The sequence below is a fragment of the Bos indicus x Bos taurus genome, chromosome 6 (assembly GCF_003369695.1).
Source record: "Bos indicus x Bos taurus breed Angus x Brahman F1 hybrid chromosome 6, Bos_hybrid_MaternalHap_v2.0, whole genome shotgun sequence".
In the NCBI taxonomy this organism is placed as follows: domain Eukaryota; kingdom Metazoa; phylum Chordata; class Mammalia; order Artiodactyla; family Bovidae; genus Bos; species Bos indicus x Bos taurus.
In genome coordinates this window covers 112,942,271-112,956,784 of record NC_040081.1, presented here as the reverse complement: position 1 = coordinate 112,956,784, position 14,514 = coordinate 112,942,271, and the positions used below count along the sequence as shown (strand labels likewise).

The following is a 14,514-nucleotide window of genomic DNA, read 5'->3' as shown; positions in this document are numbered from 1 at the left end:
GGATCCGTTGCTCCGTGTAGGTGATGGAGCCGTCACTGTCTACTCACCACAGACTTCCGCAGCCTGGCTCCACGGAAGGTCTGGGTGTTTCGTTCCTTTCTGGGAAGGAGCGCTGACCTGAAGGGCTTTTCTGCTTAACAGGAAATCTATTTTAACTCAACAGTTTGGAGGGAAAACAGGCGCGACGTCCAAGAGCCACACTGAGACGTGTCACAAGCTGTTCCCCATCCTGATTCTGAGACTGGCTCGCACCATCCACGAGACTGAAAGCTGTGGCTCCAGGGGCAGGCAGTAAAAAGCAGGCGGTCACACTGTTTGGTTCTCAACCTGTTTAATGTGTAAAAGGAAAAAAGGCGGTAGGCAGAGTTTCGGTCTGAATACATTCTCGGAATGCTGGCCGTCCAGAGCATCATTCTGAACAGCTGATTATCTTCTGTGACTCGAGAGAGTTTCAGTTTTGAAAAGACCTAATTCCATGGGATCATGGTGACTCATTTATCATAAGAATTAAATACAGAAATTTAAAGGCTCCAAGCAAACAGCAGGGGCGGGACTAATGCGACAGTAATAGCTGGAGTTGATGGGGCAAGAGGCAACCAATCATAAAATTACTTTTCCCTTGTAACAAAGGGTTCACACTTTTAACATAAATTATACATTCATTATGGTGTTTAAAAACAGTCAAGCCTAAATAAATTCTTCATACCATCGAGAAGAGACACACACTGACAACCTGCCTAAGCACAGAACTTCTCGTCTGACAGCTCTTGGCCGGGGCCACGCACATTTTACAGGGAGCTTTTGCTTCTCAAGCTTAGTGAAAGTCTGGCAATCATTTTGTATAAAAATAAGACTTAAATTTAAAACCTCACCAAACTAGGAATCTGATGTAGAAAATCGGTGACACTGGAGCAGCTAAAGCCCGCAGTTCTCAGACTTCAGCCCTTGTCCCAGTGCCCTGCGAGGCCCCGCCCCGCGTGTCCGAGGCCTGGGAGGGGAGGGGCCCATGTCCCTGAAGGGCCAGCCGGTCCCCCCGGGGACAATGCGCTGCTGCTCCAGGAACCCTGGCTGAGAACCCCTGGCAGGGCGTAGCACCGTCTCCGCCTCTGCTCGGCACAGACTGTGTCTGCGCTCTTGGCAGCCGCGGTTACCCTGCGGGTGACGGCGGGAGGCGGCGCTTGGGAGTGACACCACCGTGCGCTGCTTTATGGTCAGAGAGGTCGGTCCCTGTCCCAGGCTTGTGGTCAGGTCGCGGGGAGTTCTGCTCTGCCAGCATGTGATGCGGTTTACAACTAAAGCCACAGACGGCGTGTTTGAGTGTCAGGCACTTAGTTGCCTCTGACTCTCTGTGACTCCGTGGATGGTGGCCCGCCAAGGGTCCTCTGTCCGTGGGGGTTCTCCAAGGCAAGAGTACTGGAATGGGTTGCCATTCCCTTCTCCAGATCTTCCCGACCCAGGGATTGAACCCAGGTCTCCTGCATTGCAGCTGGGTTCTTTACCATCTGAGTCACCAGGGAAGCCCCCAATATACTTGACGTGTATATTTAATGCTGGAAATTCACCCTAGGGGACAGACAGAGGATGTGAAAGGAAAAGGCACCATAATTAAGCCATCCTTGGAAATGATGAGGTTTTTTTTTTTTTTTTTTTTCCTCTCTCAAATACCTTCACTTTAATTTAACTTCAAGCCCAAGCGTTCTGGGAGGTAAACAGTCTGGTAACTACAGGGGGTGAGAGGCAGGATGCGCCCCAGGACTACAGGAGAAGCACTGGGGTCTGGCCACTCCACTGACTCTACAGCAGGGCCTTGGACACGAGAGCCCCAGGCAGCTGGAAGACACACGACTCCTCAGGTTCCCGCGTGAAGGCACCGTGCCCATCACCAAAGGGCGCCCCTGAGAGCCTCTCTGAACCAGGCTGGGCAGAGGCACGCCAGAGTCTGGCTCAAGACTCTAAGCCACTTCTTCCCAGAGAAGCAGTGCCTGGGCCTCCAGGCCACAGGGGTCCCTTTTGCCTAGCCCAGGGCCTGAGACCATACAAGACAAGACACGTGGCCAGTCTCAGAGAAAGAGGGGCTTACCACTGGGGTGAGAACCCTGGAAGGAGCTGACCCAAAACCCAGAACTCTCAACTCTCGGTGAACTTCATTTAAAATGAGTTCTTCCAAGTAAAATGCAAGGCCAAGTTCTAAGCCCAGCAAGAAGCACCCCCAGGGGAGGAGGCCCCGCGGTCTGCCAGTCTGTGCTGGGCCCCGCATCCCCCTCCAGACACCGCGGTGAGCTCTCTTAAAGTGCCACCGCCAGCCGTCGTGGGGAAGCTGTTTGGCCAACCCGTTCAACACCAGATTCCTCCTGGCGATTCCCTACAGATGCCCGTCCCGCCCTTCCCCAGCCTCTTCTCCTGCCGGGCCCGGCGCCCTCCGCCTAAAGTGCCACATGCCCGACGCCGAGCGCAGCCGCAGCGGAGCTCAGGTCACGGGGGTGAGCCAGCAGCCGGCAGGGAAGGGCTCCTCTCTGCCCATCTAACAGTCCTGTACCACTGGGAAGCAACAAAAAAAGGAAATTTCCTGATCTCATCATCATATGCTCCACACTGAACACTTAAAGGCAAATCGTCATCTTAAAGAACTACGTTTAGGGATTCAGTTAAAATATACACAGGTTTTGTCTTCCCTTTGATCCGACTGTTGCTATTGCTTCTTCAGAGGACCATAAAAAGAATTGATACCCTAAAAAAAGGACTCGATTTGTTTTAAAAAAAGAGCAACAATGCGGGGTGGGGTGGGGGTGGGGGCGGAAAGCGTTTCCTCTCCCCCTCCCGCCCACCCCCTTTCGTTTGGCTCACAAAGCTTTTTTTTTTTTTCCCCTCTTCACTGTCGGTGTGGCCCTCGCGGCAACCATCCAGCCATCCGTCCGTCGGTCCGTCCGTCCATTCCGGGCGCTCCGGGCGGCGGGCTTCAGGAGGCGTCCCTGGATATCCACCCGCTCTCAGTGAGGAAGTTCAGGATCCTCTTCTTGAGGACTTTGTCCAGGTAGCTGGGCAGGCGGCTCTTGGAGGGGATGCCCTGGCGCTTCTGCAGGTGGTCCTTGATGATGATGGTCTTTACGGTCACGTAGCGCGCGGGGCTCAGGTTCAGCGAGCTGCACAGCACCTTCTCGCGGTCCGACAGGAGCTCGAAGCCCGGCAGGTGCTCGATGGCCGCGAACTCGCCGTCCCGGCCGTCCTCCTTGCCGCGCTTGGCGCCCCCCGCCGCCGCGGCCGCAGCCGCCGCCGCCTTGTTCTCCTTGCGCTTCTCGCGCTTGTGCCGGGCCGCCTCGTACTCGGCCGACTCTTCCATCTTGGTGATGCCGTTGCGCCGGTAGCGCTGCAGCTCACGGATCTTGGCGCGCAGCATCTTCTCCTTGTGCATGTTCTCAAACAGGTCGTCGAACTCCTTGCACGACATGAACTGGTAGAGCGGCCGCAGCTTGAGCCGCAGCTCCTTCTCCTCCTTGGTGACCTTGCGCCGCGCCGCCCGCTCCTTCTCCTTCTTGTCCTTGCCCAGGAAGGCGGGCACCAGGTTGTAGTCGCGCGCGATGTTCTTACGCCGCTGCCGCTCGCGGAGCTTGCGCACGTACATGTCCACGTGTGCGCGCTTCAGCTCGATCTCCACGTCGTCGTCGTCATAGTTGACCGAGAGCCCGCTGATGAGCGTCTCGGCGTCCTGGTCATACTCGATCTCGTAGTCGTCCCGCAGCGGCATGTAGCCCAGCTGCTGCTGTTCGGCCACCGAGATGTCTAGGGGAGGCAAGGGGGTGGTGAGGCTGGGAGAGAGGGGGCCCCCACTGGGGCAGGTGTGGTCGGTCACCCGGTTGGGGATGGTGTCGGGGATGCAGGCCTTCCCCAGGTTGCCGTGGATGTACATGCTTACGTAATGCTCCATTACTTCCTGGGGAGTCCGGGAAGCGCCCACGTGAGCCGCCATGTCCTCCTGCAGAGACAAGAAGCGTCAGAGGGTCAGACGCAGGCTGGGCGCGGAGGTCCCTGGGCGCCGCCACCCTGCGGCCTGCGGGCGCCATGCTGTCCATCCCCCACAGCCACTCTGGATGTCGGCGCTGGGGGTAGGACCTTCGGGGAATCCATGCCCCGAGAACATCAGTACCCAGATGGGCAACCGGCCTGGAGGGCAAAGAAAGCCACATCCCAGACCCCAGCTCTTCTCCTGGTTCTCTTAAGAGGACAAACAGAGGCTCCCTGGGGCTCAGGCCGCCCTGCCCGCCAGCAGTTAGGCCTGGGTGGGCAGCCAGAGCCCCGGGGTGGGTGGGTGGGGGGGGTCCCCACTGGCTCCAGTGACCTCTCCGCTCTTTGAACTAGGAGAACAGATGCAGCCCGGGGCCTCCCCACCAGGGAAGGTGCCAGCTCACCGCGCCGCCTGTGTCCCAGCGCAAAGAGCCAGGCTCCGTCTCTGATGCCCCGGCCCCGGGCCGGCGTGTTCCTTCCCCGGGTGGCGGTCAGATGACCCGGGCGTTGGGCCACCGCTTCTGCCGGCCCCTGGGGTCCAGCAACCAGCTGGAGACCAGCCCGGGCTGCAGGCAGGGGTCACGCCTCCAGAAGGGACCCGCCCTGCGCGCACAGGGTTATTAATGGGAGGAAATTGTACAAGTCTCTCAATCTTTTCCTCTGCCAAGAGGCCTCTTCCTTAAAGGGAACCGCTAAAGCCACTTGAGAAAGCAGCCGCCTGCAGTGTGCACTCGCTCCCAGCAGCCACTCTGCGCCCCGCTGGCCTCACTCCCCCAGCTCTACCCACCCGCCGAGAGACACTCAGCGTCCCCCCATGGTCGGGATGGTTCCTGCACCCCCATAGGCCCGAATGGGAGCCCAGGAAACCAGCCGGTCCCCTGAGGGGCTGACCCTGCCAACCACCGGGCACAGAGGGGAGGAAGGTGTCAGGAAGGCCCTCAGAGAAACCAGACCGGCGTCCGCCCTGCCAGCCTCTCCCCAGGGAGCGCCGCTCGGGGTGGGGGGTAGGGGGGTACAGAGAAGGCCACATTGGGACCCACCCTGCCAGGCCACCTCTGTGCACCGTGAGGGGCAGCGAGGATCAGAGCTGAGAACAGACTGTCTGCTGGAGAAACTACATGCTTCTTTCTTTAAAAACCTCTCTCAGCACCAACTGTGCAGTTATCCTTTCCCAGGAAACATTTCATCCAAAAAAACAAAAGGAAGTCACAACCATCACTACCGTCACCGTCTCCCAGGCTGGCCACTCCTGCCTTGGAGCCCGCAGGCCTCACAGTAAAGGAACAGGGGGCGCTGGGGAGCGCTCACGCTCTCCCCGCAGCCCAGCCCACCCCAGCCGGGCCCAGGGAGCCCCCGGGACACATGTCTTTCCAGGAGGAGAGGCTGTGCTTGCCAGGGAGCCGGGGGTGCCATCAGCCTGAGCTGAGCTGCCCGCGCTGGGCGGGCGGCCAGGGGCGTGGGAGCCGCGCCCTCAGCATCCAACCCTCACCAGTGCAGTGCCGGGTCCCCGGGCCTGGTCCAGTGCGGCCCTGCGGGAGAGCTCTGCCCTCCGAGAGGCCGATGGCCCCCGCGCCCCTCGGGTGCTCGTCGAGGGGGAGACTCACAGCCCGAGGGCGCAGGGGGAGGCCGAGCAGCGACGCGGCCTCTGAGCGAACCGAGGCAGCCCCGTGACCTGTCCGAGGGCCTCTCCGTCAGCCCGCGCCCTGCGGACGGAGCAGGCAGGGGCTGTGCAGCCGTCCTCCGGCAAGACTGACGGGCCCCCGTGAGCCCCCACGCGAGGCGGTGAGGACACGCGGGAGACGGCGGCGGCCCGCCTGTGCTCCTCAGACACTCCCTCGGGGCCCGGGCCCCCAGCCCGGTGCCCAGGGCGCGGAGCGGGGTGGGTGGGGGTGCTGGGAGGGAGGCCCTCCACCGTCTCTGCCTTCTGAGGACTTAGCGCTTTCCGCTGGACGCAGGCACAGCCCGTTTTGAAAACGAAGGACGAGTCCCGAGCATGGGAGAAGCAGGAGGGGGAACCTGGGCCGCTGGGGGGCAGGACGCGGGGCCGCCCCCGACCACAGGCGCCCGCACGCCCCGCGCCAGCACTCCTGAGTGCCCCGCAGGAGGAGGTGTGCGCCCCGGCAGCCCCTCAGGCGCGGTCTGCGCGGAGTTACAGTTTCTGCGCACTTCCTGCCCTGAGGAGATGCAAGATGCTCACGTTCTGAGGGTACCGGGAAGGGAGGTGAGGTTCTGTGCACTAGTTTTCATCTTCTTCAGTAAAACTAAAAGGGATTTTTTTTTTTAAAGTTAAATTCTGCCTCAATTCTCTGTTTAAACAGGTCTAAGATTTTCATGAAAAATGACCCCATGGACTGCAGCAGGCCAGGCTTCCCTGTCCTTCACCATCTCCCAGAGCTTGCTCAAACTCATGTCCATCGAGTCGGTGATGCCATCCAACCATCTCATCCTCTGTCGTCCCCTTCTCCTCCCGCCTTCAATCTTTCCCAGCATCAGGGTTCTTTCCCATTGAGTTGGTTCTTCGCATCAGGTCGACTGAAATGGAACAAGGCACCCAGCTGTAGCCTGAAGGTGGCCCCTTTCCCACTGCAGCTTGCGGTAACACCCCGGGAAGCAGCCCAAAATCTGGAGGTTTGTTCTCCTATACGCGAACTTAAAAAAAAAAAGGACTCCCATTTTTAGAACAAGATGAGGACAGTTCGGTATGCTGCTTCCTGGAGTCCTTTGAAAAATAAAGAAAACGCATCTCTGAGACGCTGAGCTGGGCCCGTGAGGTCACCGAAGGGAAAAGATGTAGGCCAGTCCCACCGCGGGCCGGCCAGCTCCTGCTGGGACTGCCGCGGGGTCTCTCCCCTCTGGCTGAGGCCGCCCCTGCCCTGTGACCTGGCCTCTGCCAACAAATGCCAGCTGCCCTCTCTGTACAGCCTGGGGCCAGGCCTCGGGCCCCACTCCAGGCCCCACCCCTTCACTGCTGCGTGACCTGGACGTGTCACTAACTTCTCTGTGCCTCGGTTTCCTGGTCTGGATTACGAGGGTGCTACTAAATACCACCTTCACAGGACGGTTGGAGAGTAAATGAGGGAATACACGTTCTCTCAGTCCAGTGCTGGGCACGCTTGGCCCATGGACGCCGGCTTTGTTATTCCTACTACAAAGCTGTTAGCATCGCCTCCAGGGCCTGTGTTCACCCAGGTCACCTCCTCCAGGAAGGCTTCCATGATGCCCAGAGTGAGGCTCACATCCTGGCTCAATTACTCACTGCTGTGAGACATGTATCGTCTCTGCTCCTGCTTATGATCTGTAATTGCTCCTCTGAAGTGTCTGTCAGGATAAAACACATCATTGTGAACAACCGCAGTTAACGCGTCCGGGTTTCACCTCATCTCATCCTCCGAGCAGCGTCCCCCACCTCCCACATCAGGAGGACCACCTCGGGCGCGGCCACCCCAGGGACACAGGCCAGCTCTCGCACCCCGGCACAGGAGGTGCAGCCCACCCACGGGCAGGGCGGTGCCAGCGCTCCCCTTTCCGGACGGACCACCTCACAAGCGTGCAGCCGCGGCACCCTCTCTGACCCCTGGGACGTGTGGGGGACACCGCGGACCCACATCTTGCTGGTGCAGAGCATCCAGTCCCCCGTCTCTGTGCAAACCAGGGCCTCTATCAGGACGACTCTCTCAATCGCGTCGCAGGGCGCCCTTCCCGAGCAGGTCGGTGGGCCTGGTCAAGAAAGGGTGCACGTCCTTTCTTGACCAGCCTTGTGTCTGCCTCGGGGGCGGGGGCCACGAGGCTGGCTTTGTTCCCGAGGCTCCAGGGCCAGGCGCACTACATTCCCTCAGGGAGACGTGGCTCCCGCTTCCTTCTTTAAAGGAAGACATCTCAAGGGGACAGAAGCATGGGCAGCTGGGGTAGAGACCCCAGGGGCCAGCCAGGACGCTGCAGGGCCTCAGGGGGCGGCAGGGGGAGCCACCTGCGGGGCCAGGAGCGCAGGGTCCAAGGCCAAGGAGGGGGCAGTGGGCCCACAGGACCGATTGAAGTCAGAGCCGCGGGCCCAGGAGGGCGCTCCAGGCCGGCCGGCCGGCCTGCCCCGAGGACCCAACCTGGGCTCTGGACTCGGACTGGGGCCTGCAGCCCCGCCGGCCTCCCACATGCTCCAGTGCGCATGCGCCCTCCCCGCAGCGGGGACTCCGGCCCATCACACCCACATGGGGCCCTGAATGCGGCCACTTCCCTCTCCAGCCAGGCCGGTCACCTTTACAGTGAGGGGAACGACCCGCTGGCCTCTCGAGGGCTGGGAGGACGCCCTGGGCTGGCCACCTGCATCTCCAGACGCTCCCTTTGACCTCCAGCCTAACCTGCCCCCACCATGCGCCGCTGGCCGGGTCAAGGCCAGCTGCCACGAGAACTGGTCTCCAGCCCATCCTTCCAGGCCACTCCAGGTGCCCTGTGTCCCGGGGCCACCGCTCCCGTTTCACGGGCCTTTTTTTTTTTTAAAGCTAGAAAGCTCCATAAGCCTCCCCTCTGTTCCAGGGTCCCCATCCTCCTCCCTGAACTCAGAATTCACCAGCTCACACCTGTGAATGCCCCTCGCGGGACTAAAGCTTCTCAGGTCAAATCAGGCTATACTTGTGAGAGAGCTTTACGAAGCCACGGGCCCTACTGTGAAAACCACATGGCGGGGCCTCCAGAAACACACAGGATTACCTCACCATCCAGCAATTCCACCTCCTGGTGTTTACCCGAACTAACAAGGACTTCCGCGCTATCTGGACACCTGTGTTCACCACAGAAGCATTCCTGACAGCGAGTGCCCACCCACAGACGACTGGATAAACAGCGTGGTCCGTCCACACCACGGACTATTACTCAGCCTTAAACACGAAGGAGGTTCTGACATCTGCTACAACACTGGCCAACCCGGGAGGACATTATCCTAAGACACAACGCAGTCACAAGAATACAGACATTATGTGAACCCACTGAGGTGAGGTCCCTAGAACAGGTGAGCCCACAGCGACGCCAAGCAGAACCGCAGCTAAGAGGGGCTGTGGGGGGACGGAGACAGGGCTAGCGTGTAATGAGGAAGACTTTCTGTTCACGACAACAAGAGTTGTGGCCAGCGGTGACGGCTGCCCAGCAGCACTGATGTGCTTCCCGCCACTGGACTGGACGCCGACAAACAGGTAAAACGGCGAGCTTCACATTGTCAGTCATTTCAGCCGCTCAGCCGTGTCCGCCTCTTTGCGACCCCATGGACTGCAGCACGCCAAGCCTCCCTGCCCATCACCACTCCCTGAGCTTGCTCAAATTCATGTCCTTTGAGTCGGTGATGCCATCCCACCATCTCCTCCTCTGTCGTCCCCTTCTCCTCCTGCCTTCAATCTTTCCCAGCATTGGGGTGTTTTCAAAGGAGTCAGTTCTTCGCATCAGGTGGCCAAATATTGGAGCTTCAGCTTCAGCATCAGTCCTTCTAATGGATATTCAGGACTGATCTCCTTTAGGATTGACTGGTTGGATCTCCTTGCAGTCCACTGTATGTCTGATGTATACATAAAGTTTATGTATACATGGATACATGCACCTAATGTATACATAAAGGATACATTGTGTATCATGATACACCGAGTATTAGGATACATACTTTATGTATACACTAGATACCTGTATCCATATACTTTATATATACATTATGTATACATAATGTATACTTTACCACAATAAAAATATATACTTTGTTTTGAATAGTAAAAGTTTTACAAGCTGCATGCCTTACTGTAGCTACATCGGTGCTTCTTGAAGTAGGGTCCCTGGGACAGCAGCAGCATCGCCTGTGAACCTGTTGGAGCTGCAGCCTCTCATGCCGCCCCCGACCTACTGGCTTCAGAAGGCTGGGGTGGCGGGGGAGAACGACAGGACTTGTGCCCAAGGAGGCTCCCAGGGTGTCCTCACTCACTCTGCAAGTTTAAGACCCACTGCTCAGGGACTTCCTTTCCCTGGTACTCCGGGGGACTCCATGCTCCCACTGTAGGGCTACGGGTTCAACCCCGAGCCAGGGAACAAGGGTCCCACAGAGTCTGTCCCCCAAACAATAAAAGCCCCGCTCTGCATAACCCTCTGAACTCTAGCTGGTTTCTCAAGCCAAGCTCTTCCCTGCCCCTTCTTGATGGCGATTAAGACCCCCACTCTCAGGAGGCTCACAGGATGGACCCATCCATCTCTCACCGACACACAGAAGGGCTCCAATGTGCTGAGGAGGAGACCATGCTGAGAACCCACTGCGTCAGAGGCCCTGGACTCTCTGTAACCCGCTGTGTCCAGCCCTCACCCGGGGGCGCTCTGCGTGTAGCACAGGGTCCAACACAAACTGGGTCTTCAGCAAGCGCCGGATGATGAAGGCCCACAGCGCATCCGCGCCACCCCGCCTGCCGGGCCCCGCTGTCATCTACAAAAGGAAGCCGTTGTTCACGACGTTCCGCCCGCCTGCGGAATCAGCCTGAACGTGCCGTTCACAGCACAGGGCCTCAGAATCCACAGAGCATTCTGCGTCCTTTTGCAACTTGAAATCGAGCTTCAGGGCCAGCGTGAACCCCACCTGCCCTGGAGTCCTCCTGACCATGGGACGTGGGGGAGGCCCACGCCTCCTTCAAACTGGTCGATGCTCCAGCAACCAGCTAACAGATGCCTGGCACTGTGGGAAAGCACAGCTTGGCGTTCACGTCTGCTTGTGTCCCCCCGGGATCCGTGTCTTCCAATCCTGAATCTGCACAGCGCCCACCACACAACCAGCTGCCCGGGTCGGGGGGCTTAAAACCCATGGTGCTGGGACCCGGTGAGCCCCGCCCACCCTGAGCCCTTTTCTGGTTTCCCGTCATGGGTGTCAGCCCTCACCCCCGTCCTCTCTGCTGCTCATCCCCAAACCCTCCTGGCCTTGTGGCCAGCACCCCTCAGCTGGGCCCGGACCCTGGGACAGACTGTGAGCAAATGATCCAGACTTCAGCAGGGCCTGTCCTCAAGGAGTCCCCACAACCCCACGCCCATGAGAACCACCCGAGAAATCACAGTGGTCTCACCTGCCTCTCCACCACTGTCCCCACACCCACACCCGCCCTTGGGACCCAGTCCCTGTCCCCGAGCCCCGGCCCCCACATTCACCCCTCACCCAGTCGGGTCAAGACCCGGCTCCAGCCAGGGACGTGCAGCCCCCCAGCCACAGCAGATACTGCTGCCGCACCAGGAGGTTAAGCCCGGGCTCTGCACCAGGGCCTTCCGTTCTTGGGGTCACCACTCTTCAACCAAGAACCAGCCTGCTGAGAGGAGCACGCAGACACGCGTGCAAAGCGCCTCACCCAGAACCCGCACCTGCTGATGGCAGCCTGCGTGCGACACGCGGCTCGGGGCTCACGCCTGGAAACAGCCTGCCTCTCAGCACTGCAGAGGAGCCTCTGAGGAAGCACGGCCAAGCTCAGGGCAAAGACGCCCCAGAGAGGAGAGGGAGAGACAGGAGAGCCGCACCTCGGCCTGGCCCATGGACCTCCGACCCCAGACCGCAACGCCTGCTGAGCAGGGAGAAGCCCCTGGCTTTGTCTCGGAACAGCTGAGCCTGCTGCTGCCCCGATTCAGAGCCTTTCAGCATGGTCTCCAGATGGCTCCCGTGCAAGTTAAAGTAGTACTGCTTTCAGAGCACCCTCCCGGCCTCCCTCAGCACACTCTAATACATCTTTCAGTCCCGGGCTCGCTTTTCGAGTATTTTCCGCAAAGCTGCAGGGAGGCAGTGCTGACGGGGTGGCTCGGAGCACAGACTTGGTCACCAAACGATGTGGTCCGAACCTGTGGCACAGACCTGCGCTGGGAGGCTCTCACAAGGAACCACTCGAGGTCAACACAGTGCCTGGCACCCAGCGAGCCTCTTGGTCCACGCCAGCTATTTTTAGTGGCGACTGCAGAGATAAGAGCTCCAAATGAAGCAGGGAAGGGAAGTCTCTCTGAAGCAGATATGATATGGAAGCAGAAAGACCAGTCACAAACCATGATTGGGGCGGTGTGGGGGAGTGCTCTCAACAGAAGAAATAACAAATGATTCAAAGGATCCCGGGGTAGGTAGACACTGAAAGGCCCCGCAGGCCCTCAAGTTTCATCTCTGTAGAACTGGAAGCTGCTGCAGACTGACGGGACAGGACCTGTCCTCAGAGACAGCTCCAATCCTGCTGCCTGGAATGGGCTGTGGGGCCCGGTTACCAAGCAGAGAGGCCAGTCCGGAGGCTCCAGGAGCGATCAGGCCAGAGATGGACATCAGCCTACACTGAGGCTGTGAGAAGAGGCTAGCTTCTGGAGGATTCTGAAGACAGAGCTACCGCTGAACTGGACCCTGAAGAAGACCCTGAGAATGGTACTCCATTTGCAGCCCGAGGAGCCAACCAATCAAGGTGTGAGATTTGGGTCAAGGGAAGTGGAGGAGCCCAGGAGATACACACAGGGACAGCAGAGATGGGTTTGTGACTGGAGGCTGGACCTCAGGACCAGCCCACCACGACCCTGTAATGCCCATGAAGGCCAGGCTGACACCTTTCTTTCCGGACTCCTTCACTGTTGCAGGACGAGCACAGAGCAGAGGCTCCATGCGCATCCACGGGCAGCACTTCAGGACAGTGAGGGGGTCCGGAGCGTGGCCTCCGTGATGCAGGCACTCAGCTGAGAACCCGGAGCAGGGTCTCTAAGGAGCTGGGAGAGGCTCGAGATTCCAGGGCTGCGGAATGGGCACGGGTCCCCGAAGACTGGCTCACCTGACCGATAGAATAAAGCTAACCTAAATACAGGCAGGGCAGGCCTGGGGATGCGGGGAGAAGCGTGGAACGTCTCCACCAGCAAGCCCAGGAGAAGGGGCCGGCAGTCGGCCCCCAGCGTCTGTGGGCTCAACCCCGCTTGGCCATTTTAGACAAGGGACAGAGTATGGGATGATTCTGGTGGCCTGGGAGGATTCTGGAACAATCCTCCGTGGATAATGAGGGACGGCTGTGCTGCTGGAGAAGTGGTTCGAGGAGCTGGGGGACCAGCATGTGGAAGGGTCTGGAAAGATGAGGGAGTGGGCTCCCGTCTCTCCCCCCCGGCACTCCTCACAATGCCTGGAGGTGGCCACAAGTCCCTGGTGGTTATGGGCCAAAAGCCAGCCAGGCCTTCTCCTCCTAACACGGACAAGAGCCTCCTCTTGGAGAGTGCGAAAAGCACTCCTCAGAGACCACCTGGAGAAGAGCCACCACGTGTCTCTCTCGAGAGCCCGATGTGAATGAGTCCAGTCCAGCTCTGTGTTCTCTCCGATAAACTTCCCCAAAGAAACCTCCTGAGGGAAAGAAAGTGAAGTCGTTCAGTCGTGCCTGACTCTCTGCGACCCTGTGGACTGTAGCCTGCCGGGCTCCCCTGTCCACGGGTATTCTCCAGGTGCGAACGCTGGAGTGGGTTGCCATTTCCCTTCTCCAGGGGATCTTCCCCATCCAGGGATCGAACCCCGGGGTCTACTGCAGGCAGACTCTTTACCAACTGAGCCCCCAGTGGAGAGACCCAAATGTCAAAGGTCAGGCGTGGTCCGGTCCAAACACTCCATGGCAGAACCCACTTAGCCCGGGGCACACGAAGCCCAGGGTGTCGCGGGGACGCGAGGGTCAACAAGTGCCTGGCAGGGGACACAAAGTGAGTGGTGGTGGCAGTGAGGGTGGCAGGGAGGACCAGGAGCGCCTGCAGGCAGGGCAGAGGGCGTGGAGAGGAGCTCCTCTGGCCTTCAGCACACTGTCCTCCAGGCAAAACCCACTCCTTCCTGGGGTACCCTACTGCTGTCAAGTCTCAGAGCCGCCTGTGTCCCCCTGACTCCCTTCTGGGGAGTCCGGCCTCGCCCAAGGGGTGCACTCGGCAGACACCAGCGGAGGTCACCCCAAAAGGCTGGGAAAACAGCCCTGGGGTGGGGGGTGGGGGGCAGCCAGCCGTGGCCCGATTCCCCCCCCTCCCCGCCCCACTCCGCTACTTCCTGCTGTGTGACCTTGGGCGGCTGGCTCACCCTCTCTGTGCGCCTGGCCCTGCCCGGGGAGGCGGGCGCGGGCCTCCCCGCCTCCACCGCCCATCGCCACCCCCCGCGCCCTCGCGGCGCCCGCACTCCCGCAGGTGCGCCCGGGGCCCTGCGGCTCACCCAGTTCCCGAAGCCGAACTGCTCGATGGCATCCAGCAGCAGCTGCTCCTCGCGGCTGGTCCAGCCGCCCTCGGCCTCGGGCCCCCAGAGCGTGAAGCGCCCGCCGTCCACCAGCTGGTAGCCGTGGTAGCGGCGGTGGTGGCCGATCTCCGCGCCGGCGGAGAAGCACTCGGGGCACAGCTCGATGTCCTGGCACTCGGTGCAGCGGAAGCGCAGCGGGCTCACCTCGGCCAGGCAGTACACGCAGTACTTCTTGCCAAGCTCCGCCATCTTCCGCCACCGGGGCCCCGCCGCCCCGCGCTCCAGCGAAACCGCCGCGGCCGCCGCCGCCGCGGCCGCCCCGCCCC

General features: G+C 60.1%; 1 protein-coding gene across 1 annotated transcript; it reads right to left on the bottom strand.

Annotated features, from left to right (window-relative positions):
* Positions 1-314: 314 nt before the first annotated feature.
* On the bottom strand, positions 315-14,507 carry TADA2B (transcriptional adaptor 2B). The gene is made up of 2 exons (XM_027545108.1): positions 14,168-14,507; positions 315-3,970 (listed from the first exon to the last, which is right to left on the bottom strand). Exons 1-2 carry the CDS (start codon positions 14,435-14,437, stop codon positions 2,957-2,959), a joined length of 1,284 nt encoding a protein of 427 aa, XP_027400909.1. The 5' UTR covers positions 14,438-14,507; the 3' UTR covers positions 315-2,956.
* Positions 14,508-14,514: the final 7 nt, after the last annotated feature.